At 37.1% G+C, this 25180-nt stretch overlaps 5 protein-coding genes across 5 annotated transcripts; 2 read left to right on the top strand and 3 right to left on the bottom strand.

Annotated features, from left to right (window-relative positions):
* Window positions 1–6205: 6205 nt before the first annotated feature.
* LOC106298232 (dnaJ protein ERDJ2A) lies at window positions 6206–10034 on the bottom strand. The gene is made up of 11 exons (XM_013734313.1): window positions 9909–10034; window positions 9347–9560; window positions 9169–9264; window positions 8895–9015; window positions 8706–8812; window positions 8402–8619; window positions 8118–8295; window positions 7922–8041; window positions 7577–7663; window positions 7364–7474; window positions 6206–7131 (listed from the first exon to the last, which is right to left on the bottom strand). Exons 2-11 carry the CDS (start codon window positions 9530–9532, stop codon window positions 6295–6297), a joined length of 2061 nt encoding a protein of 686 aa, XP_013589767.1. The 5' UTR covers window positions 9533–9560; window positions 9909–10034; the 3' UTR covers window positions 6206–6294.
* A 180-nt stretch (window positions 10035–10214) lies between these two features.
* Window positions 10215–12556, top strand: LOC106298234 (la protein 2). Its single transcript, XM_013734315.1, has 11 exons — window positions 10215–10296; window positions 10387–10465; window positions 10554–10703; window positions 10777–10919; window positions 11006–11154; window positions 11236–11319; window positions 11420–11490; window positions 11560–11744; window positions 11822–11969; window positions 12064–12109; window positions 12195–12556. The coding sequence occupies exons 1-11, from the start codon at window positions 10252–10254 to the stop codon at window positions 12280–12282; spliced, it is 1188 nt and encodes a 395-aa protein (XP_013589769.1). The 5' UTR covers window positions 10215–10251; the 3' UTR covers window positions 12283–12556.
* A 153-nt stretch (window positions 12557–12709) lies between these two features.
* Window positions 12710–14346, bottom strand: LOC106298235 (glyoxylate/hydroxypyruvate reductase A HPR2). The gene is made up of 2 exons (XM_013734316.1): window positions 13856–14346; window positions 12710–13338 (listed from the first exon to the last, which is right to left on the bottom strand). The coding sequence occupies exons 1-2, from the start codon at window positions 14276–14278 to the stop codon at window positions 12820–12822; spliced, it is 942 nt and encodes a 313-aa protein (XP_013589770.1). The 5' UTR covers window positions 14279–14346; the 3' UTR covers window positions 12710–12819.
* Window positions 14347–16527: 2181 nt separating this feature from the next.
* On the top strand, window positions 16528–19458 carry LOC106298233 (rop guanine nucleotide exchange factor 12). The gene is made up of 6 exons (XM_013734314.1): window positions 16528–16999; window positions 17094–17365; window positions 17440–17514; window positions 17793–18059; window positions 18465–18791; window positions 18854–19458. The coding sequence occupies exons 1-6, from the start codon at window positions 16738–16740 to the stop codon at window positions 19187–19189; spliced, it is 1539 nt and encodes a 512-aa protein (XP_013589768.1). The 5' UTR covers window positions 16528–16737; the 3' UTR covers window positions 19190–19458.
* A 219-nt stretch (window positions 19459–19677) lies between these two features.
* On the bottom strand, window positions 19678–23418 carry LOC106299203 (homeobox-leucine zipper protein GLABRA 2). The gene is made up of 9 exons (XM_013735330.1): window positions 23335–23418; window positions 22977–23233; window positions 22160–22277; window positions 21506–22057; window positions 21304–21408; window positions 20801–21197; window positions 20444–20715; window positions 20261–20347; window positions 19678–20136 (listed from the first exon to the last, which is right to left on the bottom strand). Exons 1-9 carry the CDS (start codon window positions 23410–23412, stop codon window positions 19756–19758), a joined length of 2247 nt encoding a protein of 748 aa, XP_013590784.1. The 5' UTR covers window positions 23413–23418; the 3' UTR covers window positions 19678–19755.
* Window positions 23419–25180: the final 1762 nt, after the last annotated feature.

Below are 25180 nucleotides of genomic sequence, written 5' to 3'. Positions count from 1 at the left end.
TCAAAAACAATAATTAAAGCCCATTTAACCCTTTAACTTGTTTAAAAAGGCCCATAACCTGAGTTTTGGTGTTTTCTATTTTATTGTCATTTCTTATTACTGATGTAAATTAATATTTAATCAATTAATAAACATTTTTGGTCTAAGTAAATTAATAAAATTATAAAATAATAATCTGTTTTTTTAACGTCTGATAACAACCGAATAATTCAGTAATGCAAAAACACAAAAGTGAAACAAAAAACTAAAAAGCTAAAAATGCACTTTCTTGATAAATACGGTCATGCAACCACGATGGACTTCCAAGCGTCAAGTAAGACTGGAACATACCATGCGAAGGACACTCTTTGATATCTCTCTCGCAACCTGGTTTAATGCATATGACTCTATCTCAAAGCAAAGCAGAGGAAGCGCTAAAGTTAACCATGCAACTTGATGTAGTAGCCAACAATATCTAGACCAGTCATTAGGTCCTTTGATGGCTTCTACTAGTTCACTAAGATCTGATCCAATCACCACTTCTTGAATGTGCAAATCTTTTAAGTTCTGCAAGATCCATATCAGAAGTCTCATTTCTGCGGTAACCCTATCATGATATGATGTTACGGCTTCATGTGCATGATCCCCAACCTTTTCTTGATGATCTTTTGTAATCCAAGAACCTCCACCACAATTCAACTTATTTCGCCAGTTCGCGTGAATATTGCATTTCACCTGATACTGCATAGGAGGAGACCAATGTCGAGCTAAAACCAATACAGAAAAACGCAGTGCTATGAAGACAATTGAGCTCGTCCCATATTTTAGCTTCCTCCATTGCATGTTGCATCAGCATACCTAAGAGTCTCGAATTCAGCGAAGATTACTGCATTCATGTTTTTATTTATTTTGAGTTAGGTAAATGTATAATTAAAAACTCGATAAAATATTTCTTAAAATTATTATATAATATATATAATTCATATAATATCATAATTGATAATTATACGTGTGTATATATATATGACTAATACCTAAAATGCCGTTAAATTGATTCCTAATTTTTTTTTAGGTATTTTTATTATATCTCTACATCCAAAATATGTTGAAAGTGTTGGGTCTTTAGCTGCTTCAAATATATTGTAGTATATTTTCAATTTTATTTTTGCTATTAGCCACTATTTACCACTTTCATATGGATAGTACATATTTGACATGAATATTATTAGATAACTAAAACTATAATTAAATTAGCCGAGAAAAAACTATAAATTATAATATCTAAATTATTTAAGGTAATGGTCTTAGTGAGCTTAGTGAGCTTTTGTACGTCACACAAATAATTTGATCTATACTATTATTTGCGAAGTAAATTTTTGCAATCGAGCTCTCAAGTTAAAAGTTAGAGTGGTCAAAATCGATGATACCCTTATTGAATTTTATATATAATTAATTATATAATTAAAACGAATTTTTTTATCAAAAAAAAAATTAAAACGAATTTTTATTAATTAATAAAATTAGAATTTTATTAAATAAGATAATTCATATATATTGTGTTGTTATCTTAATTTTTTTTCAATTATAAAAGTTAGAAAAATAACATATAAACAATTTAAAATCAAATATTTATCAACTATAAACATTTTGTATAAAGATATTTTCTAAAATATTTCTAATATGTGAATATTTTCTTTTAAAATTACAACACAATAATAAACATATATATATATATATAAATGAAATTTTGTTGTCATATATATATATATATATATATATATAATTTGATGTTTGATTTAAATTTTTTGAAAACATAAATAATAAGTTATCATGCTGGTTTTTTAATAAGTACAATATAAACTAATAAATATTTGTAAAACGATTAATTCCGCACGTGCGGGCAAAACACCTAGTTATTATTTATTGTGATAACCAAGATTATAATTAATCATATATATTATTTGAAAATTCACTAGGATATCTATTTTTAGTTTATTTTTACAAAATAACTCTCAAGTAAGAAAATCTATATATATTATAATAGTTGAGTTTTTGCTCACTCATCAGCGTTTGTGGACCCCACTTTTAAAAAGTGTGAAAAAGTGTCAAGCTCATGGCTCGAACCCGGGTTATTGAGATATAAACACCAATATTTATACCACTAAGCTAAATGATACTTTGTATATTGATGCCCGAACCTAATATATATTTATGAAGGTCGGAAGCCCTTGCTTCTTCGGTTTCCTCTGAGGGGCGGGCCTACAATTGTATTATGAGTTTCATTTTTAAATGGGATTCATCACGTTATATGAAAAGAAATTCAAGTTTGCAGCAATTATAGTTTTCTTATATTGTAAAATGTTGTCGTTTAACATGAGTTTGGGTTTTTTTCATCATTGTCTCAAACAAGTCTGAGTTACAGAGTTGCGCCGTGTGTCTGTTCGTAATCTATTTTTTCACTGGTGAAATCTTCATGTCCGCATCTTAAATCGCTTGATCATAAATGTTCCTTATTTGTAGCCCATCTGTAAACCCTATATATATGATTCTCATCTTTGATGAACACAATCTGCATCTCCACAAAACTCATTGATTTCTCTTAGCTTTAACCATCTTCTAGAAAATGTTTCTCTCTGCCTCTCCAGTTCCTCAAACCGGCGTCCCGGCGTCCGTCACTCAACCTTCGAGTCTCTCCGTCTTGGTCGTAGTAGTTAGAGCATAGACTATGGCTTCCTCCGCTTCTGGGATTCCCTGAACATCAAGAAAGACATGGAGTTTGTGGGAATCACAGTTCTTTTCCTTGATGAAAAGGTAAGTTAATCTTCAATCTATCACAGTTATTTAACATAATTGTTTTAATTGATTTCCTGATTTTTTGTTGAATAATATTATTTGCAGATTCTGTGATTCATGGGTTTACTCTTGTCGGACATGCTAATCATTATATGTTATCTTTGAAAGAAGGTTCCATTGTGAAAATCGATCGTTTTGCGGTTGCTAGGTGCTCAAGCAAGCACAAGATAATGGATCTTCCATTCCTCATTCGTTTCATCTCACTAACCATTATTGATGAAGTCATCACGGGTGCTCCTGAGATCAATCTCTAGTCAAGATTAGACTGTTCGACAATCTACAAGTGATTGCGAACACAAACCTAGAACTCTCATGTATATTATCATATTGCATCTGAGTTTATATTATGTTTCACTATCATAACTGATATTTAACCTCGCAGATGTGGTTGGGCAAATATGTTTTGTCCAGGGCTCTGACCTCACCAAACAAACCACTCGAGTCGTTATATGTCTCCTCATTGATCCGTAAGAAACAATCAACACATAATTCCATTTATATTACTGTCTATATTGTCAAAAATATTTCCTACCGAAAATTTGTGGTCGTCTATTTATCTCTCTTACTTATCAATCTAATTTTACACAAATCTTTATTTTACAGTTTAAAAGAAACCACAATAACCCCATACAATCAAAACACCAAAAACTAGAATCCCAAAAAAGACGAATCATTAATAATCACCTCTTTTTTTTGTCTAATCTTACAAATAAACTTCAAAACAAATATATACCAAATCAATCAACTCAACTAAAAATCAACGACATATACATTAAGCCAGCTAAACAAATACAAACTACACGACCAGCTATTTAACAATTTACATACATATTTTCGCAGATGCTTAGACGAAGACGACAACCAAGATCAGTGAAATTACCTAAACAAAAAAGCAGAGTAAGTTACAAACTCTAGTAAATGTAACTAACAATGATTTTTGTTTACATATTACCCATCAAATAAAAGAGAAACAAACACAGCCACACCAGGAGATACAAGAGACAATCCTAATAGACACAAAGACGGCAACAACATCTCCGTCTGCTCACTCCTCTTGTCTTATGAAAATATCTTACATGTTCAATGTCAACAGGAATTTTTTTCTATAATAAGATACAATGATTATAAAATCATATGAATAAATAATTTTATTTTTATAGGTGCCTATGTTAATATATATATATATATATATATATATTTCATATCGTTTAAATTAAACTATACATCATATGAAAATATATACTTATATTTTGATATCTATGTTCAACATATATTGAAAAGTTAGTATTTTAATTTTGAAATCTTAATTGTTTTTTTTAAATGATTATAAATTATTGAAACCACTAAACATTCCACATTTAAAAAAAATCGTTGGTGTAAACTTTTTTTACACAAATATGCAAATAATCATAAAATCATACGAGTAAAAACTTCATTTAATAAATATCCATATTAAAAGTATACTATATATCTATGTGAATATCACTTAAATTTAATTATATCATATACGAAAGATAAGACTGATTGTTTTGATTTATTTACCCTAAAATGATTGCAAATAAACAAGAGCAGTCGTTTGATTTATATGTGCACGCGAATTTATTACATAATAGTAACTGATTTCTTAGTTATTTAATATATAATTATTTATTTATTATTTCATAATATGCTGAAAAACATAAAATAAGTAATAAATATAAAATATTTATACTGTACAAAGCGTGGATCTTAACCTAATTAGTATTTATCTCTTTAATAATTTTAAATCTTAAACATTTTCTGAATCTCAGGCCAAAACAAAATAACGAAATGAGAATAAACTCAAAAATCAATATTTATATCGAGCAATAACCAAAACCAAAAAAGCGACACAAAAATGAGAAAAATATTATTGAAGATATATAGGATTGACACGTGAACGTAAACTTCTCGTAACCATAATTAATTTTTAAATGGCTAAATCATGATATAAAACCGACCTGACATAGTTTCATTGTAACCAAATAGTAGGCCTGAGATTATTCGGCCTAAAAGTTAGGTTTTTATGCGATAAGTGATTTTTAACTTTTTTTTTAAAAAAAAGGGACCAGCTCATCAATAAACCAATTATGTAATTAACAAAAAAGTTTTTGAAAAAATTGTTTAAGAGCCAAAAATATTAATTCGATCAAGAATATAAATTTATTTTTTCATACAATATTTCTTAAATAATTTTAATATAAATTCACTCTGTGCAAAGCGCATATCTTAGGATCCTAGTAGTTTTTTTAAATGAGATTCTATGAGCTACTTATTTAATTATTTCCTTTGTCTTATTCTTTTTTTTTAAACACTAACTTTATTAAGTTTATATTGAGTTTACATAATCATTATGCAATTCAGAAGTTATAAATCTAGGAACATAGTAATGATATTTAAAAGATACATTGTCTTCAATCTGATGCTTTGCCAACTTATCTGCCACTTTGTTGCCTTTTCTTCCAATCCATTGGATTTGTATTGTCTGAAATTGTTGTTTCCACCATTGTATTTCCTGTTTCCAGTTGTAAGCATCGAAGTGAAGTGTTAAACCATTAATTATATCAACAGCTTTTCGATTATCTGATTCAATGCAGATTTTTAAGTGACCCCTACTCCAAACATGTTGCATTGCCATTAGTATAGCTTGTAGTTCACTTTCCAAGGCATTATTAACACATCTTCCAGTTGCTTGAACTCCACCTTGATATCTTCCTTCTGAATCACGCAATACCCAACCAGCTTTACTCTTCATTGTATTATTAAAAAAGCTTCCATCGACATTAATTTTCATCCATCCTCTGGGGGTTTTGCCCATCTTGTATCCCTTGACCTAGCTGAAATATTCCTCCCTTGTTGAGTAGACAAACCGATGTTCCGAGTTGTATCAAACCATTCTTTAGCATCTTCTCTGCTTTGTCGGATTAGAGTCCTCCATGGTATATCTTTCTGTTGAAAAATCAGCATATTTCTACTTTTCCATAATCTCCAAAGTATCTAAATAGGTTGATCTTGAAAATGTATCAATTTTGTTGATGTACCTATGTTTATGTTTAGTTACGTAACTTGTCTTTTATAAAACTAGGGCTTTCATAGTTATTTAGACGTTTAAGTTTCCCGAAGCTTTATTTTAGATGTCTAAGGTTTAATTATTAATTAAGGTTTGATTTCATACCTGGTTTAGTCCGGTTTACATATAGTCTCCATGGCACGCCTTACGCTCGCCTTCTGGCCAAGGCGCTCCATGGCGCGCGCCTTACGGAACCCACCCTCGCCTGCCTCGCACCATGGCGCAGAAGGCGAGCGCCATTTTGAACACAGGATAAGTGAAACAAAGAAATAGAAAAAGAGGAAGAGCAATGAAGAGTGGTCAAAACTGTAAAAAGACGAGCAAAATCAACATTTGAAGTTTAAACTATTGTATTTGTATCAAAGTTAATTGTTTCACTCTTCCTCTGATCCAGACTCTTCAGAACTCGACTCTTTCTTCTTAACTGTCCCATTGGGCTTCTTCGACCCTTTCTTCTCAACCACATCTTTCTTGTCATCCTCATCTTCGCTGTACTCACTCTCATAATCATCATCGTAATCCTCCTCCTCAATCTCATCTTCCTCCTCCATACCTTCTTCTATAATGGCACCCTCATCTGAAACAAAACCCCTAGTCCCAGCCCTGGTTCTTTTTAAGACTTTGACCTTCAGTGATGTCTTTTTGTCACACCCGATCCATGAGTCGCACATGCAGTAGCAAGTCAAGTTGTATGTACCTTCTGAGGGTGCTTGGAGTTTACCCATTACAAGTCTTGACCCACCTTTAACCTTCTCAATCGCTTCTCTAACTGCATCGCTTGTTTCCTTCACCCCTGCTCCCGAACCTTCCATCGCGTCACTGATGGTTTTTGATGCAGCCGTTATAGCTCCACCTTCGTCCATGAAGCTAACCTTCTGAGAGAACCACACGTTGTTCGACACTGAATCCGCTAGGAGAACCCAATAGTTTTCCTCCTTGTGGAACGGGAAGTAGGGTGAGTGAGGAAGAGCGCCAATGAGCCCATTGGGTCGTTTCAGAGTGACCCAAGCTTGAAGAGTAACAATGTCTCCCTCTTGGATACCCTCTTCGCCTTCTGTCTCACATGTTATGTCCACTGTCAGCGACGGCATCATCTCCAGTACCTTCTCAATGTCCTCAACATCAGTTGCTGACAATCCCGCTACCTGGGTTAGCAATTCAGAACGATCTTCCAAGCTCATTTCTTGAAGTTCTTGGAATGATTTAACCTTCTGAAAAATAGAAAAAGCAACGCTTAACAAGACGCACAAAATAAGTTGAACGATTAATCTAAAATGATCCCTTGTAAGTGTTTTTCGAATAGTCATTTAAGAAGTGCCAACACTACTGCTTACTGGAGAGCTGAATCGGAGAAGATGTTCTCAAACAATATGAGCCAGACAAAACACATGATATGTATTTCAAGTAACTGCACTTGACACATTTGATAGTGTACTAATATACCTTCCGTGCTATCTTTTTAACGACAGCGTCACTGAAATGAGGGAGCTGCAAGAAAGGCGAAATTCCTTCTGATGAGACTCCAGATGACTTCCTTGCACTAAGGGGAACAGCCTGCAATTATTAAATTTCAGTTAATCTTCCTCAACAGTAACCTTAAGCCACTTTTTGATTTTCTGAAAGAAGTAAATCTGGTGGGGGAGAGCAATTTTATACCTGAACAATGCATTGAGATAGCTCAACTACTCCGACTGCAGGTCTCAGCCATCCATGCCCTTGGGAAGTCCGTGGTAGAACCGCCATCTGCAGGAAACTTGCAATATTATAACAGAGTGGTTAAGCTAAAACATATAAACATATCTACACGAGGAAGATAATCCAATAATGATTAGATGAGCTAGCTGGTCCGAGAAGGGCATTCCTTTGGAACGTTAACCTAAAAGTTTTCTTGACTTTTCCTTTTCTAGAGAAAAAATATGTCTTAACGGGGTGGGACTTTCAGGTCACTGACTCTTAACGGTTAGTTTATCAGACAGTGTGCTATTAAAGTGGAGAATAGACCTTTAATAATTCCTCAAGGAGGCGAGGTGCAAGCTCTAGCACACGTCTGAAATCACCCTGCAGGGATGGAGACAAGACTCCTGATTCGCGAGTTAGCTGGGCCTGTATCAACAGCTCCGTCTGTCGATAAAAATGGAAAAGTGAGTATTTCTTTTAATCAACAGTTAGAGTTACAGTTTCTTAGTTTAAAACTCACCTTCACTATGGCAGGATGCTGTTTCCAAAACTTAGCTTGCTCTTGCTTCATGTTCTTCGGGTCCAAATTTAGCTCGCTCCTGACGGACATAAAGAGCTTCTGCAGAGGTTCATCATCAGTTCTACGAACTGGAATCTCCATATACTCAGCTGCCTTGGTAAAAACGTCCATAACTTTGCTGAACAATGAAATTTTCAAACATGTCATACAAAAAACCCGGAAACACGGCCTATTTTTCATGCAGCTATAGCGTCACTGGATAGTATGTGTATGAGTGAATATACCTTGGGGCCAACGAGGGTTTCATTAGATAATAATATGCGGAAAGGGTTTGATGCATGACATAGTTCCCGGTATACTTTGATGACCTGGAGAGATATATAACAGCAATCACAAGGGGCAAGAGAATACAAACACCCACTATCCAGAGCAACAATATGCCACCGGATGCTCCATCTATGTCTAGGAGAAATTTAGGAAGAGCAATGCCCATTTGAAAGCCCTGTATCACATCACAATATTTTAGTTACAACAGGCTTGACAATGAGATAGGAGCCCATATCGCAGGAAAATGTGATAAATCTATACCTGTCTGCCATCTGGATGACCATACTTCTCAAAGTTTTCACGGGATACTGGATCAGTCAAAGCCTGGTATGCTTTAGATATGGACTCCACAAAATATTTATTGGCCTCTGCGGAGTTCAATACACAGATCAACATACGCACATAGAAGAAAATGTAGTGATTAAAGAGGAAGACGTATCAAATAAAGACCTGGATCTGGATTTTTATCAGGATGGTATTGAATGGACAGCCTCCTATATGCCTTCTTAATTTCTGAATCTGAAACTCCAGGTTCCAATCCAAGTATACTGAATGGGTCAAAAACTTGAGTCTGTGCTACCACCAAATAAAGTAAATAGGCAAGTAGATTGTGTTAATACAAATGTTACATCCAAGTTACAATATTCTCGACGACATGCAACCGGTTCAAGGTAACATAAATAATCTGGGTTTAGGAAAGCGCATTTGATGAGAATATAATTACCTCACGGCTCATGTTCTTGGTGTAATAAATCAAGAAAATCATCACGACCCATAGTAACACTAGTGTCAAGTTGCTCCATGTAGAGAAGTTAGAGATCTGCAGAGAAAATATCAACAAGTTAAGAGGTTTTGAACATGCAATTAAAGTTATCACTATTAACCAAATGGTGGAAAGATACCTTTTTAAATAAGGATCTCTTATATTTCCCAGAGCGGTCACACTCGAGACACTGACAGTGAATTGTCCTTTGTTTCTTGGAGACAGCACGGCTTAGCTTCACCATGGTATAAGGCACCAATGGAATAGCCATGATCGTCAAAATGAAAATGGGAAACAGCGCGCTGTTTTCTTCCGACGCCGCCATTGTTAGACCCGAGTCCTAATCAGGGATCCTGCAAGGAGAAAAGCTCTGTTTTAATCTGACATCCAAAACCAAAAAAAAATTCATGATCTGCAGTTATATCATGGCTGGATCTGAGAGTGTGCGCTGCAAAAGGCCATTGAAATTAGGGGTTTCTACGTCACTGGCGATCAACTACAATTAGATCCAGACTAATCTAGGTAAGGTCTATAACTGGAACAATTAGGTCAACTCCTGCAATTTGAGATCTACACAAAACTTAGGAAAGTGAGAGAAGTGACGTTTACGAGAAAGAAGCAAACGTCTAAGATCAAATCGGCGAAGGCAACGAGAGAGCGAATCGGAGAAGACTACGAGAGAGCGAATCGAAGAAGCTTACTTGCTAGGATCGAATCGGGAGCTGGTGATGCAGATCGGGGGAAGAGAAGCAAACGGCGTTGCGGTTTTTTTCTTCCTTCTGGCTGCTGTGAGCTTCTATCAGCTCTTTCACATTTACTTTTCTCGCAATTTTTTCGACTATCAAGTGCCCATTTGTTATTAATTCGATGATCTTTTGCAGAATTGTGGGAGTTAAGCCCAATTACAGGATAGGAGTTAAGCCCATTTTTGGATGGGCCTGGACTTCTCGCTGTGTCGAATAAGATGTAACCCTCGTATATTGTATGTGTCGTCTTCCTTTCCCCCCTCTCCCTTCTCCTCTCAACTCGCTCGCTCGCTCTGCCATGGCTACCTTCGACGAAGAAACCGCCAAGAAGTTGGTAACACAGGTCTTAATTTCTCTCTCTCTCTGTTGTTCGTCTAAAATTTCGTATCCCTTAACGACAAAATATTTGTTTTTCTATATATAATGTTAAAAGGTGGAGTTCTACTTCAGTGATAGTAATCTACCCAGAGACGGTTTCCTCAGAAAGGAAGTCTCCAAGAGCAAAGATGGTTGTATCCTAAATTACATTAAACTGACTTTTTTTCCCTGTAAAAGCAAGTTTTCTCCTTGATACGTCATCAATTCATAACCGAAACTTAGTGGTTAGTCTGCCTCTGGTTTGTTCCTTCTCTCGTATGAGGAACCTCCTTGGCCTCGGCAACACCAAACGGGAAGACATCCCTGAGAGAATCGTGGAGGAAGTAGCTAATCTCTTGCGGGCTTCTGAGTTTCTTAAAGTTTCCGACAATGGTACTACTTTACTATTAGGTTTTGTCTTAAAAACTGCCTCTGAATTATGATTTTGTATGACATGATTTCTAAGGGCAAAGGATCGGTAGAGGAACAAAACTCTGTAAGTTGGACAAGGTGCTTGAACAAGTACACAGAAGAACCATTGCAGCATCGCCTTTTGAGTATTACATAAAGATGGAGGATGTAGCATCTTTCTTCTCACAGTATGCCAAGGTGCTTACTCCTCTTACGATGTCGTCCAAAAACTAGCTTCTTGATAAAATCCTTTGCTCGTTTGATTTTGAGTTTATTTTTGTCAGGTGAACAGTGTGAGGCTACCTCACCACATTGGAGATAAGCAATACTTTTGTGGCACTGCGTTGGTTGAATTATCGTCTGAGGAAGAAGCTGAAGATGTTTTGAGGCAGAGCTTGGTCTATTCCGGCGCTGAACTAGTATTAGTACCAAAGTAAGTGAAGGATAAGGAATAGGATTGGTTTTGTTCCAAACATGAAACATGACTCATTAACTGTTTATGTTTGATATACAGGAGTGATTTTGACCGTCAAAGAGAAAATATGATCCAGAAACTCGGAAATTCAGAGTCAAGTCTTTCAGATTCCTCCCATAAAGAGTCAGTCTGTTGTTTGTTTTTGTGTTTGATCATAACCCTTCTTGATGGAGGAAAAGCAAGTTTGGCTCATATGTTTCGTTGCTGCTAATATTTTATTCAGGTTCCAAAGAGGTCAGCTTGTCAAGTTTACACTGAAAACAATAGCCAACGGAGGAGTGGTGATAAATAAAGGTACTTCTCGAGACTTGGTCTCTAAAAAAAGTTATGTGCTACTCTCTCAGCAACTTGTCTGACTTGCAGAAAATCCCAAGAATCTAGAAAATGAAATCAGTGGGAAGGAAGACAGTGCTGAGAAAGTGGAAAGAGGGGATTTGGTGGCAGATAAAGAAAGTGACAGCACTGATCAACTTGTTGTTCCTCCTCCGTGGGAAAACATTGATAATGAGGTTCTCAAGGATGTTTTCCGAAGATTTGGCAGCGTTAAGGTTATATACTTAGCAAACTTTTTTGCAACCTTCTGAAAAGTGAGTTATATTGCTGACCGATCATTCTTTCTTTCCAGCACATAGAGTTCTCTGGTGGTGGATCGGATTCGGGTTACGTTTGTTTTATAGATTCAGAAACAGCTTTGAAAGCCCGTTCTGCGGTGGAGTTTGTTGGAGGTTTAGTTGTGAAGAATAAATTCTCAGTTTCCTTAGAAGCAGTGAATGGTAAGTTGTCAGTTCTTCCTTTTTGTTAGTTATGGCTTATTGCGAAATGAATGTTGGAAAATGACTAATTGTTACAATATATTTATGTCTTCAGGGGAGATAGAGGGAGAGGTGTGGAAAAGACTATCATCAGGGGGAGGGTATCACATCAAACCAAACCTTTTGTTTCGTCCCATGATGTACTGATTGGTTATTCACCAAGATTCTTTTGTTTATGTGCATCAGGAAAGAAGAAGATGACAAGATGGAGAAAAGCAAAGGCAAGTGCTCTGAGGCCACTCAACCGCACAAGAAGGCTCGAAAGGAACGCTAGTTAAAAACTTATGCCCTACACTTATGCTGGGATGCACCAATGACAATATATTTTACCTAAAGTTTAGCTGATTCTCTCCACAAAACAGACATTGCTCCACTTGACAAAATTAACTACTCGTCCATTAGCAGTTTTGTTAGTCAACCTTCTTTGGGATCGTATCGTTAACACATTGTCAAGAAGGCTCGAAAAGAGCACGCTAGTTAATTACACTTATGTTTGGATGCACCAGTGACATGATATATTTTTCTGAAGTTTAGCTGATTCGACAAAACAGATATTGCTCCACTTGACAACATTGACTACTTGTCTATGACAGTTTTGTTAGTTAACCTTTTTGGGACCTGATTGTTACATCTTTGTCTTAAGCGGCAGAGCTGTACTCAACTTTAATTAGTGTTCTTGTAGTGTTTTTAAATCCATCCCATATACACAGATGACAATGCAACTTTATTTGGAAGAGAAATGAACCTTTCCAGTATTAGTTTATCAACATCATAACAAAGGTAAATAGCCCATCAACTGACAAGAAATCGCTCAGACCACCTGAGTCAGAAGTGGTTTCCCAGCAAAGTGCGCTTCCAAGTTACCCAGCACAAGATCTGCCATTGCAGTCCGTGTCTCCACAGTGGCACTCGCAACGTGAGGAACCAGAACCACATTTTCAAGTCCAAAGAGCTCCTCGGGCACGTGCGGCTCCTGTTCAAACACATCCAGCCCAGCCCCACCTAGGCGCCCTTCTGTTAGAGCTTTCACCATCTCCTTCTCATCAACATGTGGCCCACGCCCTATGTTAATCAGCACACCCTTTGCACCCAACGCATCCATCACCTCCCGGTTCACAATGTGTCTGGTCTCGTCAGTCAATGCGCATGCCACCACGAGGATGTCAGAGTTTTGAGCAAGCTCAACCACGGTTGGGTAATACTTGTAGCCTACATCAGGCTTCTCTGTTCTCGAGTAGTAATTAATCGGGCAGTTGAAGCCTTGAGCCCTCTTTGCGATGGCAGCCCCAATTCTACCGAGACCGATGATGCCCACCGACTTTCCACTAAACTGAATCAATAAGAAAGAATGTTAATTTCTAAGACTCAAGCATAGATAGAAGATCGTAGCTTAAGTCTTAAGAGAGATCATGGTGTAAATCACTGCATAAGGTACAAACAAAAGCAACTGTGTTTACAATGCCAATCACTAACCAAGATACAAAACAAATCAGAACACATCAGGAAAATAAAGTCTAGTTTACCCTTAATAACGTTTTGAGTATCCAAACCCGAACCGAACCAGCAAACACCACCTAACCTGACCGAAATATTTTATAAATACCTGAATGGAGCTTAAATATCAATCCTCGAAAACCCAAAATCCAAACCCGAACCAAACCAGCAAATACCCAAACCGAATTCAAACCTAAATGTATAAATATCTGAATGAATGGAAATTAAAATTCTAAACCCGAAAACCTAAAATCCGAATAGTTCCGAACCAAACCCCGAACGCCCACCCTAGGCAATGCTACATAGTTGTGGTCAAGTCAAAAACTGAAGAGTAGAGAGAGAGAGAGGGAGACCTTAGTAGTAAGTTTGAAATCACCGTACTTCCACTTGCCGCTCCTCACATAGCGATCGCACTCACACAAGCGTCGGAGCAGAGCCAGTATAAGCCCAATCGCCAGATCCGCCACGTCTTCCGTCAAAACCTCGGGAGTGTTGGTGACTCGGATCCCTTTCTCCTTGCATTTCCCCAAATCGATCTTGTCGAGGCCGACGCTGAAGCTGGAGATGATCTCAAGCTTGGGGAGATCATCGATGAGCTTAGCGTCAGCGCCTGCAGAAGCGTTTCCGACGATGGCGCGGATGGAGTTCCGATGAGTTTCTAAGAAAACGGATTTCTCGGGACAAGTCCAGAATCGATGAAGGTTATAGCGCTTCTGAAGCTCGTTCTCGAGGTAGGAGTTCATGGGGCACATCATGAGGACTCCGATTGATTCCATCTCTCTGCAAAGGCTCACAAACGCAGACAAGACAAGTGACTGGTTGCGATGAGATTGACGACCTGAAAGAGAGAGCGTTACATAGAGATAAAAATGGGCCAATGTCATGTGATGATGTCATATGGGCCAATACTATATGGCCCATAATAGAAATGGCCCACTAGCTCATTTAGAGATAATGAACCTTTGTTCTCGGTCATTCTGTAGCATAAGTAACGGCCAGCTCGGTAGCAAAAAGAACCGAGAAACAAAGAACCCAACTAAAATAACCGAAACCAGAACTGGATTCAAATTCCCAAATATAGTTCATATATTTCTGAATCGAACCTGAATCGAACCGGAATCGAACCGAAAACCAAATGGATATCTGCAGAGCCGTGATCACCTTATTAATTTTGGGGCATTGGCCTCAGGCCTCTTCTCACATTAATACATTTTGGAGCCTCCATATTCATAAATCATATAATCAATATATGATAATATGATAAAAACTATAATTATCTCTTAATACTTTTCAATAATATGATCATTTCTGCTTAGTTGTTGTGAATATTAATTTCATTGTATATTTTTTATTTTGAATGTCGAAAACATTTTCCCGCATATAATTTGAGTTTGTATATACAATTTTCAGTTGTAACAAAAATATAACTTTTGCCATTAATTTTCATAAGATTAATTTTTCTTAAAAATAATTTTAAAATATAAGATAAGAAAACAATTTATTTTCTGGTTTGTATTAAAAAAAATTAATACACATATTTGATATAAAATAAATTATTTTTGCCCTAGGCCCCTAATAACCTTCGCACGGCACTGGATATCTGAATATATAAAAATATTGATTATATATATATATAACAAATGGATGCTATGGAGGCTTTGGAAGAGTAGGAAATTGCTTATATTTCAACAAAAAAGTATTGTTTGGAGAAATATAATCCAACAAGCGAGATATGATGCTAATGAATGGAAAACGCAGAGCAAAGCACAACAGATGTCACCCCTTACAAGTCGACAACAACCGGAGACAAATCAAAAGAAATGGAGTAGACCACAAAACGATTGGATAAAGTGTAATGTTGATGGTTCTTTTCTCAACTCAAATATTTCGAGTACAGCATTATGGATATTACGAGATTCAAATGGAGTTTACAAAGGTGCATGCCAAGCTCCAGGTTAAAGAGTTAAAAACGCCTTTGAAAGTGAATTACAGGCATTAGTCATAGCTATGTTGCATTGTTGGAGCAAAGGATATAAGAAAGTTGTTTTTGAAAATGATTGCCGGAAGATGATCAATATATTGAATCATCATGGGCTTCATGTTGATGGATATAATTGGATTCGAGACATAAACTGGTGGAGACAACAATTTCATGAAATCAAGTTCGTATGGATATCGAGAGAAGATAACAGAGTTGCTGATGTTTTGGCGAAAAATTTACTACCGATCCTCTTCAAACTTTTGTCTTTCAGTACCAAATAATATTACTCAATTGTTACATCAAGACCATGTAAACTCTATTAACTAATAGAATGTTGAAGTTAAATATATATATGTAATTTTAAAATCTATTAAATTTATCCAAAAATATTTAAAGAAAACCAAATTATTACAAAGTATCTGAACTATCTAAAAGTATCCGAAAATATCCGGATTTTATTATTCAAAATCTCCAAAGTAATTTCGAAATATCCAAGTATTATTTTCGAAACATCATAATTATTAAATATTTTATCCAAAATATCTGATATTTAATCCGAACTACCCAAACTACCTGAAATAAACGAATCATAACCAAATAAAACCGATCTTTTTTGGGTATTTTCTGGTTCCTAATTTTATTATCCCAACCAAATCGGAAAAAATAAAATAGTAAATGGATCCTCTATCCCCTACCCAAACTACCTGATATCTGAAATAACTGAACCGATATGCCCAGCCCTAGCAATGACGTTTCAAATTTATGGACAACACTGCACGTTTGAAAGTCATGCAAAATTTGAGTTCATGAACCTAAAAAGAAGACACCGTCTTTGTACATTCATGTATAGGTTAGTTAAGGTAATCGCACAATCCATTATTATGACTTCCAAATCATTTTATTCAAACTGCTCTCTACCTCTAATTATCAAAATCCTAATTAATCGTTTAGTTATAATTAACAGGGGTTGTCTAACTCATGCTCCTCACGTTTCCACCTTCAAATCCATTGCTTTCCCACAATTTTCTCACCCAAATTCAGTGTGACAATTTAGTATTCCCTTTTATGGTTTTGTCGATCATTTAGCTAATAAGCTTCTTGCTAAATCATTTTGATTCCCTCTTTCTCCTTTTTTTTCTCTCTGACTCGTCGATCACAAGAGAGGCCTTCTCAGGCCTTTTTCACCCTCTCTTTTCCATTCTTCTTCTTATTCTTCTCCTTAGTTCTTTCGTATGATAAAAAAAAAGATCAGTAATGGTTCGTGCATCAGAACAAGAGCAGGAAAGCTACAGGAGCAAGCTCTTCAATTTCAAATGGAGGAACAACGACAACAATGCAGGGAAACAATCCAACAGCCCCGTCTCTAAACCCGGTTTAGATGAGGCTGCTGCCGGATCTCAGGAGGTTGAACCGTTGACCATTATCCATCCTAACAAGAGCCCGTTAGTCTCAAGGCCTTCTGCGGATGATGCAGCCCTCGCTGCAGCACAGGCTAGAGAGAAACAGCTTCTCGCAGGCATCTATCTCTCTATTTTCTCTTTACTATTTTTTGACAATTTGAAACTTCATATGCATATATATCTCATGCTATTTTCTCTACTTGTCTTCAGACATGGAACAGATGAAAGAGCGCTTCTCCAAGCTGCTTCTGGGAGAGGACAATTCCGGTGGAGGCAAAGGTGTTTGCTCTGCTCTCGCTCTCTCAAACGCAATCACAAACCTTGCAGCTTCCGTGTTTGGAGAGCAACGGCGTTTGGAGCCAATGCCTGCAGATAGGAGAGCAAGATGGAGAAGAGAGATTGATTGGCTTCTCTCTGTGACCGACTACGTCGTTGAGTTTGCTCCGTCTCAGCAAAAGAACAAAGATGGGACCACTATGGAGGTTAGTTAGTACTACTCCCTTGTGCATATGACTTGGTAAACAATCCATATGATTTATTGGTCTTACATTAACAGATAATGACCACACGCCAACGTAATGACCTCCACATGAATATCCCCGCCTTGAGGAAACTCGACGCCATGCTCATTGTAAGTTTTTTTTGTCCCAAACCACATGATATAATTTCTTAGAGCAAATTAGTGTTCAAATCTAATATATTAAACTGTTATAGAATATAAATGTTTTCCATAAAGTTTAGAACCTCACAATTACATATACATATATAATATATACATATACACAAATATAATTTTAGATACTTTGAGGTAGATACCCTTAACGGGGGTGCTCTTATAAGCTGAAAATTTTTCATTACAATTTTTAGCATAACAATCGAGTTTTGTTGTTTTTGCTTTTTTCTGCTTAGGATTGTCTGGATAATTTCAAGGACCAAAGTGAGTTCGGCTATGTCTCAAAAGACTCACCTGACTCAGACAACACTAAGGGACATGACGAAAAATGGTGGATTCCCAAAGTAAAAGTACCTCCAGATGGTTTATCAGAAGCTTCTAGAAGGTTTTTGCAGTACCAAAAAGATTGTGTAAACCAGGTACTCAAGGCAGCCATGGCCATAAACGCACAGGTTTTGTTTGAGATGGAGATCCCAGAGAGCTACATCGACTCTCTCCCCAAGGTAAACACACAATGGCTAGACGGTATTTATGCGCATCTAGAGGCCTAGCTACTAGGCGAATTATTCGAAAGAATAGACAGGGCCTAGACGTTAGCAAATTATTATCTATTGTATATATATTTTACATTTACATAAGAAATTTTAGTTTTTAAATTTAATTATAAAATTATTTTGATAAATTATATGTACAAAAAAAAATTGGACAAATCTGTAGATATGTAACAACATAATTGCTTAACTAAACAGATTTAGATCCATTCAAACCAATTGAAACTAACTTAAAGCGAATTAAATCGATTCGAGTTGTATAAACAGTCCAAACCGATTTTTAGAACCATGCACACACTACCAATAGCTTGCTGATTTGAGTGTTGATGGAATTAACACTTGTTTGTTTATGTGTAGAATGGGAGGGCGAGTCTCGGGGATCAGATGTACAAAAATATAACGGTGGAGTTTTTCGACCCGGACCAGTTCCTGAACAGCATGGACATGTCATCGGAGCACAAGATCTTAGACCTGAAAAACAAAATCGAGGCATCAATCATCATATGGAAACGCAAAATGGTACAAAAGGATAACAAACCATCGGCCCCATGGGCCTCAGGCGTGAGTCTGGAGAAGCGAGAGGTTTTCGAAGAGCGAGCTGAGACCATTTTGCTCATCCTCAAGCATAGATACCCTGGGATTTCTCAGTCTTCCCTCGACATCAGCAAAATCCAATTCAGCAAGGTTAACTAACTCTATTTTTGCATCACGATCCATTCGGTTTCTTACATGACTTTCACCAACAGGACGTGGGGCAATCGGTGCTGGAGAGCTACTCAAGAATATTGGAGAGCTTGGCGTACACGGTACTGTCGAGAATCAATGACGTTCTAGATGCAGATCGAGCGGTGAGCAAGAGGAGCACGCCGATGGAGCCAGAGGAAGAGACACTGGTGGGAAGCATGACGTTATCAGATTTCATGGGTTGGGACTTCGATCAGGGGAACGAAGACTTGGATTCGAAGAAAGATACGTCTTCGGATGATAAGTTGGTGAAGGAGAAGCTAAATGTCGTCACCACCAAGAAGACGTCATACCTCGAAACCCTAGGTGGGGTCAATAGCCCTACGGCTCGGCATTGATTTTTCATAGTGGAAAACAAACAAATTAGGACACAAAAAGGAGCCAAGAGAGAAAGATTATTACTTGTTAGGATTCGAAACTAAGAAGATGGGTTTTGTAATTTGTTTCCAATTCTTTTTTATCAAAAGCGGGCTTAGTATTAGGCTCATTTTATTGTAAACCCCAATTACAAAGCTTACAACCATATCAAATATATATATATATATCTCCTTGTACAATCATTTGTAATGAAAAATTTAAACTGTCTTGAGAGCTGGTTGTGTTAGAGAATTTGAAATTGTTTTGAGGCAACTGCCCCTACTTACTATTTATATATCTGCTTCTGATTGTGCTTATGGTTTGTCTGAAGATTCATATGTTACAGAGTTCTCTCAGTTTTCTCTTTCCTGTCGAGTATGATGCTCTTAATGCTTGCAACATAAATATTTGGATAATAGTATGGTTGCAGAAAGACGGTTGTTTTTGTACAAAAAACTTGATGCACTGCTATACATTATCATATACTTTATATAGGTAAACAACATCTCCATAATAAAAGTGACACATGATGTGAGTTATTGTATCATCAACAATCTTCGATTTGTAGGCTTCTCTTAATGTTGTGGAGCGTGACAGAGACGAGGTTTGTAACGGATTCCACAGACTCCATATTCAGCTTTGCTGCAGGAGATTGGTTGACGAGCGTTTGGAGGGCCAGTGTGAGCAGAGACCCTCCTTGTGTGTTTTTGTCCTCTTGTGCGGACGAGATGACCAGTTGTCGTGATTCTACTCCATCAGGTATGATTGAGAATCCACAAGGGAGGATTTGGATGTTGCTTGGATCATGTCCGGCAATCACGAGCTGTGTCGTGTTGATATCTACAGGAGCGTATACAACCACCGACTCATATGAGTTTGTGCAGCTGTCCTGCAGCACCCATGTGCTCTTTTCTCTCGATTTCACTGTCTGGAATTTTTGGGGAGACAATTATAAAAAAAAATTGATTTAAGATTTACACCAAAAAAAATAATTAAAAATTTAGAATATATGGAAGTCGAGCAGAAAAACTGAAATGACAAAACAAACATACCTGGATAGACACTGAGTTGCCCCTGTCTTGTCCCTTGGATAAGCTTACAATAGACTGAACATGAGCTCCGTTTGACAAAGCATCCCACTGTTGATATAGATATATATATATGAGTGGAATTAATCAAAACGGTTGTACATGGTTGATTGTATGTAAGTGTATGTGTGGGTTTTAGAAAGGTACCTCATGGCGACGAGTTTCATCTCTAAAGAAATCAAAGAGAAGAGTAGGAGAAACAGGTAACCAGAGGGAGGAAGAAGCGCAAACTATGACTCCGGTAGGCTCGCCAGGATCATGGAGGTTTTTTCTGGATGAAACCCTCATGTCTTGTCCAGTTTTGGTGGTGATCTTGTTCCACTGATGGTAGCTAGAAGCAGCAATGGCGCGGTAGAAGCTTTGTGTCATCCTCTGCGCCATCTTGAGTACGCTCTTTCTCCCGGCCAGCGTTGTAACTCCTGAGATGATAATAATTTGGGTTAATTAATCTGGGAGGAATGCAAAAAAAAAAAATTAAAAAATAGAGAGAGTAAATGGACTGACCGAGAGAGTCCTTGGTGGGGACGTTGGTAGCCATGAAGAAGACAAGTCGTTCGCAGTGGAGCTGAAGGGTGGCAACCCAATGACGAGCACCAAAGGCCAAACCGGTGTTGACAAAGGAGCGGAAGAGAGGCTGAACCGTGGAAGCAGACAAGTCAAGGTGCTCCACCCAGGTGACCTTGGAATGGCCGTTGGAGGTGTCCTCTATAATGCACCCTGAAGGGCGCTTCCGACATCTCAGCAGTGAACCCTCCTTCTCTGTACTGTTGTTGTCCTCCTCCACAGAAACAGATACATCCACGATGACCCATTTCTCGGGACTCAGCTGCCGGCAACTTCTCACAAAGTAGACTTCTCTTGTGGGGACAACTGGAGTGAGCAGCTGCATCTCCCCAAACATCTGCCAATGTTAACAATATCAATATTGACAATATAATATAATATGACCATGCATGTATTAGCTCAGTTGTATTCATTAGTTATCACTAAAGGTTATTAGTACTCACCAACTGAATGGCACCGTCGATCCTTGAAGGCCCTTCACCCTGTCGTATTACATCAACCGTCACCGCCTTTGAGATCAAACATGCAAACATCTCTTTCCATTGCTCCTGCACAGATACACACATCAATATTTTTCGTTTCTACATAATGATGTGTGTATAGGATTAGTATATATTCTAAATGAAATAAGAAAAAAAAAAGTACCACGTCCATGAAACTTTGGGCAAGTTTATGTGCGTCCATAAACACGATCCCCACATCTCGAGATGCTTCAATGGTTTTCCTCCCATGAAATGAAGAGGCCTGAGCTTGAGGAAACTCCTTGAGATACTCATCGTAGTTGAGAATCTCACGGCCAGTCTCAAGGCTTCGGAGCCATAGAGGTTCGCCGGATGTGGCCATCTTTAGAACTTCGAGGGTGGCTCGGTTGGCAATCTCCACAATGCGGGACTTCTCGAGGGCAAAGACCCCCGTGTAGAGTTCTAGGGAGCCAACACGCCGATGTTGATCATCGGAGCATGAGGCCTGAAGGGGATAGGGAGTCCGTCCGAGAGCCGCACGAAGCTTGTCGAGCTCGGCTTTTAGTTTGGTGTTTTCAAGGTGGAGATCATCGGGGCTTCCTCCTCCTCCTCCTCCGCAGTTGGGGCACGAGGAGGAATTAGCCTTGGAAAATGACTCTCTCATCGTTTTGTTTTCCTCTCTCAGCTTCTCTAACTCCGCTTTCAACAATGAGTTTTCATGCCGTTCTTGAATAGCCTGTATTCATGTTTTATTTTAATTATTAACTATATTTGTTTTCTATCTTTTAAAATCCATATCATCACGAGTAGTAACTACCTAGACGATACACATATATACCTTGATCTGGGTGCGGCGGTTTTGGAACCAGAACTTGACCTGGCGAGGGGCAAGACCTAATTGCTTGCTCAGCTGCTGTCTTTGCTTCTCGTCCGGATGAGGTGTTTCTTTGAACAGCCTGCATGCAACCTCATCAAATTCACATTCCGACCTTTCCAAATTTCCATCATTGTTCAGATATAAAACTACCCATTACATTTATTTTTTGTATTATAAAACATGAAACTCTTAGATATGCTTGCAAATGAACCCTAACTACCTATACATGTAGCGCTCTCGATCGGCTATAATTATGATCGAATGAAACAGTTTAACATATGTCCAACCAGAAACCAAATCATGTACGGAATAAGAGAGATAGAAAAATAAAGTGTAACTAAACCAAATCATCGTAACTAAACATCGGCAATATATTTTTCCATTACATGAAATATGCCCTCTCTATATAGGGCATGATGATCGATGACTAATAGTACTCATTAACGTATATATGTATGTGGAGACGTGGTGATGTACATTAAATAAACATATATATTTGGGGAAAAGTTGAGATGATTGTTTTTTTTTCATCAAGTTGAGATAATTTATAATCATCATATTCAAATATGAAATATATATATATATATATATATATATATACATATATAGAGTGTGTTAACATGAGCAAGTACGCACAGAGAGGCAAGACCAATGTAATGAATATGTTTCTTGCTATGAAACCCTAATATCAAATAATGGGAATACCTGAATTGTCATATTCATGTATGAATTAATTGTATGAAGAAAAGGTTACTGGTCAAGGGAAGAAAGAACATACGCTTCCATGTGTCTAATCTGATCGGTGGTGTGGCGATGATACTTCTTCCTCTTCCTCTTGTTTCCCTTGTTTCCTGCACCATCCTCTTCCTCTTGATCCTCCTCACCCTCCAAATTGTCCTCTGATCTGGATCTCGTGGGTCCCGAGTTCTCGCTGCTCATCTCCACCGTCCGATCCTCATCGTCAGCTACTCTTCTGCCCAGAAAGTCCTCCTCAGGGTTCGTGCTGCCGGAGGATGCATTCCGAAATATCCCAGCCTTTTATACATATAAATCACCATTAAAATGTAAATTTATACAATAATATATATAACAGTATATGGATTTGTGGGAGTAGAAGTTAAAGATGGTATACGTACGAGAGAGAGGGAGAGGGCTGGAGAGGAGAAGAAGTCTTTGGTGGGTTGTTTCGATGACATCTCGACGGCCATTGACATACGCTCCGAAATCTTAATTTGCTTTATCTTCCCTCTCCTCCTTCCTTCTATTTATATTAATCTCTATATTTATTGTTTCTATTTATTATTTTATACCAAAATGTACTCTTATATTACATATACAGATAAGGCTATATATATTCCAATTATGTAAACGGTCGTTTTTCAGATATTTCTCTATTGCTTGACTTTTAGGTGCTTCATTTAATTATAATTTAACCCTTTCTTTCTAGTTATATACATATGCATATATATACTCACCATTTAGTTTACAATTATCACACTTGATTACTTTAAAACATGGCCAGCTTATACATCACTGCAGCCATTGATGTAGATTATTTTCAAAAAATAAATATTAGACATGTTCGTATGAGAAATTCGGTTGTGGATTTGGAAAATATCCGTTCCTATATAGATTTAATTTTGTTAACAAAATGTTCGAATTATTTCTGCACCGCACAAACGATTGAAAATTAGGTATTTGAACATAAGTTTGCCATTACTCATGAAGTTAATCGGTTTAAACTACATAATTAAGTTCATATAAATTACTGTAGACAGGGAGTAGGAATGAGAATAAGGGGTTGCATGATTTAAGGGTATACAAACAAAGACGAACTTCTCTGTCTCTTCTTTAATTGAATTGAATTACATGTGTAGAGAGTAGAGAGAGAAAAGACATATGCATATGTCAGGTCATTGTTTTAAAATAAAATAATAATAATAGCTAGGTAGAGAGAGAGAGAGAGAGAGAGAGAGAGAGTTGACTGTTAGATACTGGGATAGACTCAACTAACTTTAAGCACCTAATTTTCCAACCGCATTTTCTGCTTTCTTCTTTCCTCCTTAATTACCATCATTACTCCTAATATTATGACTTCTATTTCTTTATTAGACATATTGTAATAGTTATAGGATTTATAATATGTACTATCTATTAATATGACATCTTCTTTCAAACATCCAAGTAACTTGCGTATACAGAATGCAACATTACATCTCTATATTTGTTCTAAAAACGTATCAATATATAAACTTGGTTGCAACTATAAAGCAAGTAATTGCGTGAGCATAGGAAAATGAAAAAACATTGGTAGAGAGAACAGGATAATAGTATCAGAGTACTTACATGGAAACCTTAATTAAATGCCTTGTGCTGTGTAACTTAATTATAATAATGCTAATAAATATTCCTGAATCCCAAACTTACATGCTTGTAGAGTCAAGCAGTGTATAGTACTCCGTAATAAACAATAGTACTAGTAATTAGGAGTAGCTAATAATTAATTGTGAAGGCCGGAGAAGAGTTGTTGAAAGCTAAAAGAATAATAGATGACGTGAGCAGGGACATACAATTTGCAAGGGAAAGATAACTTGGGGTTATTTTGGATGGTCAACGAGAGGGAGAGAGGGCATTGACGGATCGTTACTCATTAATTTCAGTGACCTTAAAAGGAAATGAATGCTCTTAATGGGTTTGCCTCCAACCCCTTTCCATTTCCTTCAGCCTCTCTTTATTCCTTAATCACCATGCACCTAGACCTACATATGATACTCTACATCATCATCTTTCATTCTCTCTCTCTATATATATAATATATACTCATTCCGTTCCCAAAATTAAGATGTTTTAGATTTTTTACTTGTTCCACAAATATAGATTTTCCATATGTTTAAGGTACTTTTTATACTTTTAAGAAACATTAAATGAAAAAAATTTGAATTGATTAAATTTCACTTGTGAAAAGTTATTGAAAAATGTATA

Source organism: Brassica oleracea, chromosome C6 (genome assembly GCF_000695525.1).
Source record: "Brassica oleracea var. oleracea cultivar TO1000 chromosome C6, BOL, whole genome shotgun sequence".
In the NCBI taxonomy this organism is placed as follows: domain Eukaryota; kingdom Viridiplantae; phylum Streptophyta; class Magnoliopsida; order Brassicales; family Brassicaceae; genus Brassica; species Brassica oleracea.
Note: the sequence above shows the minus strand (reverse complement) of the source record. Positions and strands in the feature narration are given on the sequence as shown.

Excerpts from the sequence above, each read along its gene's own strand:
- LOC106298232 (XM_013734313.1), bottom strand. The coding sequence starts at position 9,532 with ATGGCGGCGTCGGAAGAAAACAGCGCGCTGTTTCCCATTTTCATTTTG. Across the intron at positions 9,016-9,168 it reads CCAAGAACATGAGCCGTGAG|ACTCAAGTTTTTGACCCATT; the intron begins GTAATTATATTC and ends GTGGTAGCACAG. Across the intron at positions 7,664-7,921 it reads TCCTTGAGGAATTATTAAAG|ATGGCGGTTCTACCACGGAC; the intron begins GTCTATTCTCCA and ends AGTTTCCTGCAG.
- LOC106298234 (XM_013734315.1), top strand. The coding sequence starts at position 10,252 with ATGGCTACCTTCGACGAAGAAACCGCCAAGAAGTTGGTAACACAG. Across the intron at positions 10,297-10,386 it reads CCAAGAAGTTGGTAACACAG|GTGGAGTTCTACTTCAGTGA; the intron begins GTCTTAATTTCT and ends TAATGTTAAAAG. Across the intron at positions 11,491-11,559 it reads AGGAGTGGTGATAAATAAAG|AAAATCCCAAGAATCTAGAA; the intron begins GTACTTCTCGAG and ends TCTGACTTGCAG.
- LOC106298235 (XM_013734316.1), bottom strand. The coding sequence starts at position 14,278 with ATGGAATCAATCGGAGTCCTCATGATGTGCCCCATGAACTCCTACCTC. Across the intron at positions 13,339-13,855 it reads ATTTCAAACTTACTACTAAG|TTTAGTGGAAAGTCGGTGGG; the intron begins GTCTCCCTCTCT and ends TTATTGATTCAG.
- LOC106298233 (XM_013734314.1), top strand. The coding sequence starts at position 16,738 with ATGGTTCGTGCATCAGAACAAGAGCAGGAAAGCTACAGGAGCAAGCTC. Across the intron at positions 17,000-17,093 it reads AGAGAAACAGCTTCTCGCAG|ACATGGAACAGATGAAAGAG; the intron begins GCATCTATCTCT and ends ACTTGTCTTCAG. Across the intron at positions 17,515-17,792 it reads AACTCGACGCCATGCTCATT|GATTGTCTGGATAATTTCAA; the intron begins GTAAGTTTTTTT and ends TTTTCTGCTTAG.
- LOC106299203 (XM_013735330.1), bottom strand. The coding sequence starts at position 23,412 with ATGTCAATGGCCGTCGAGATGTCATCGAAACAACCCACCAAAGACTTC. Across the intron at positions 21,198-21,303 it reads TCGACGGTGCCATTCAGTTG|ATGTTTGGGGAGATGCAGCT; the intron begins GTGAGTACTAAT and ends TAACATTGGCAG. Across the intron at positions 20,716-20,800 it reads CCCCACCAAGGACTCTCTCG|GAGTTACAACGCTGGCCGGG; the intron begins GTCAGTCCATTT and ends TTATCATCTCAG.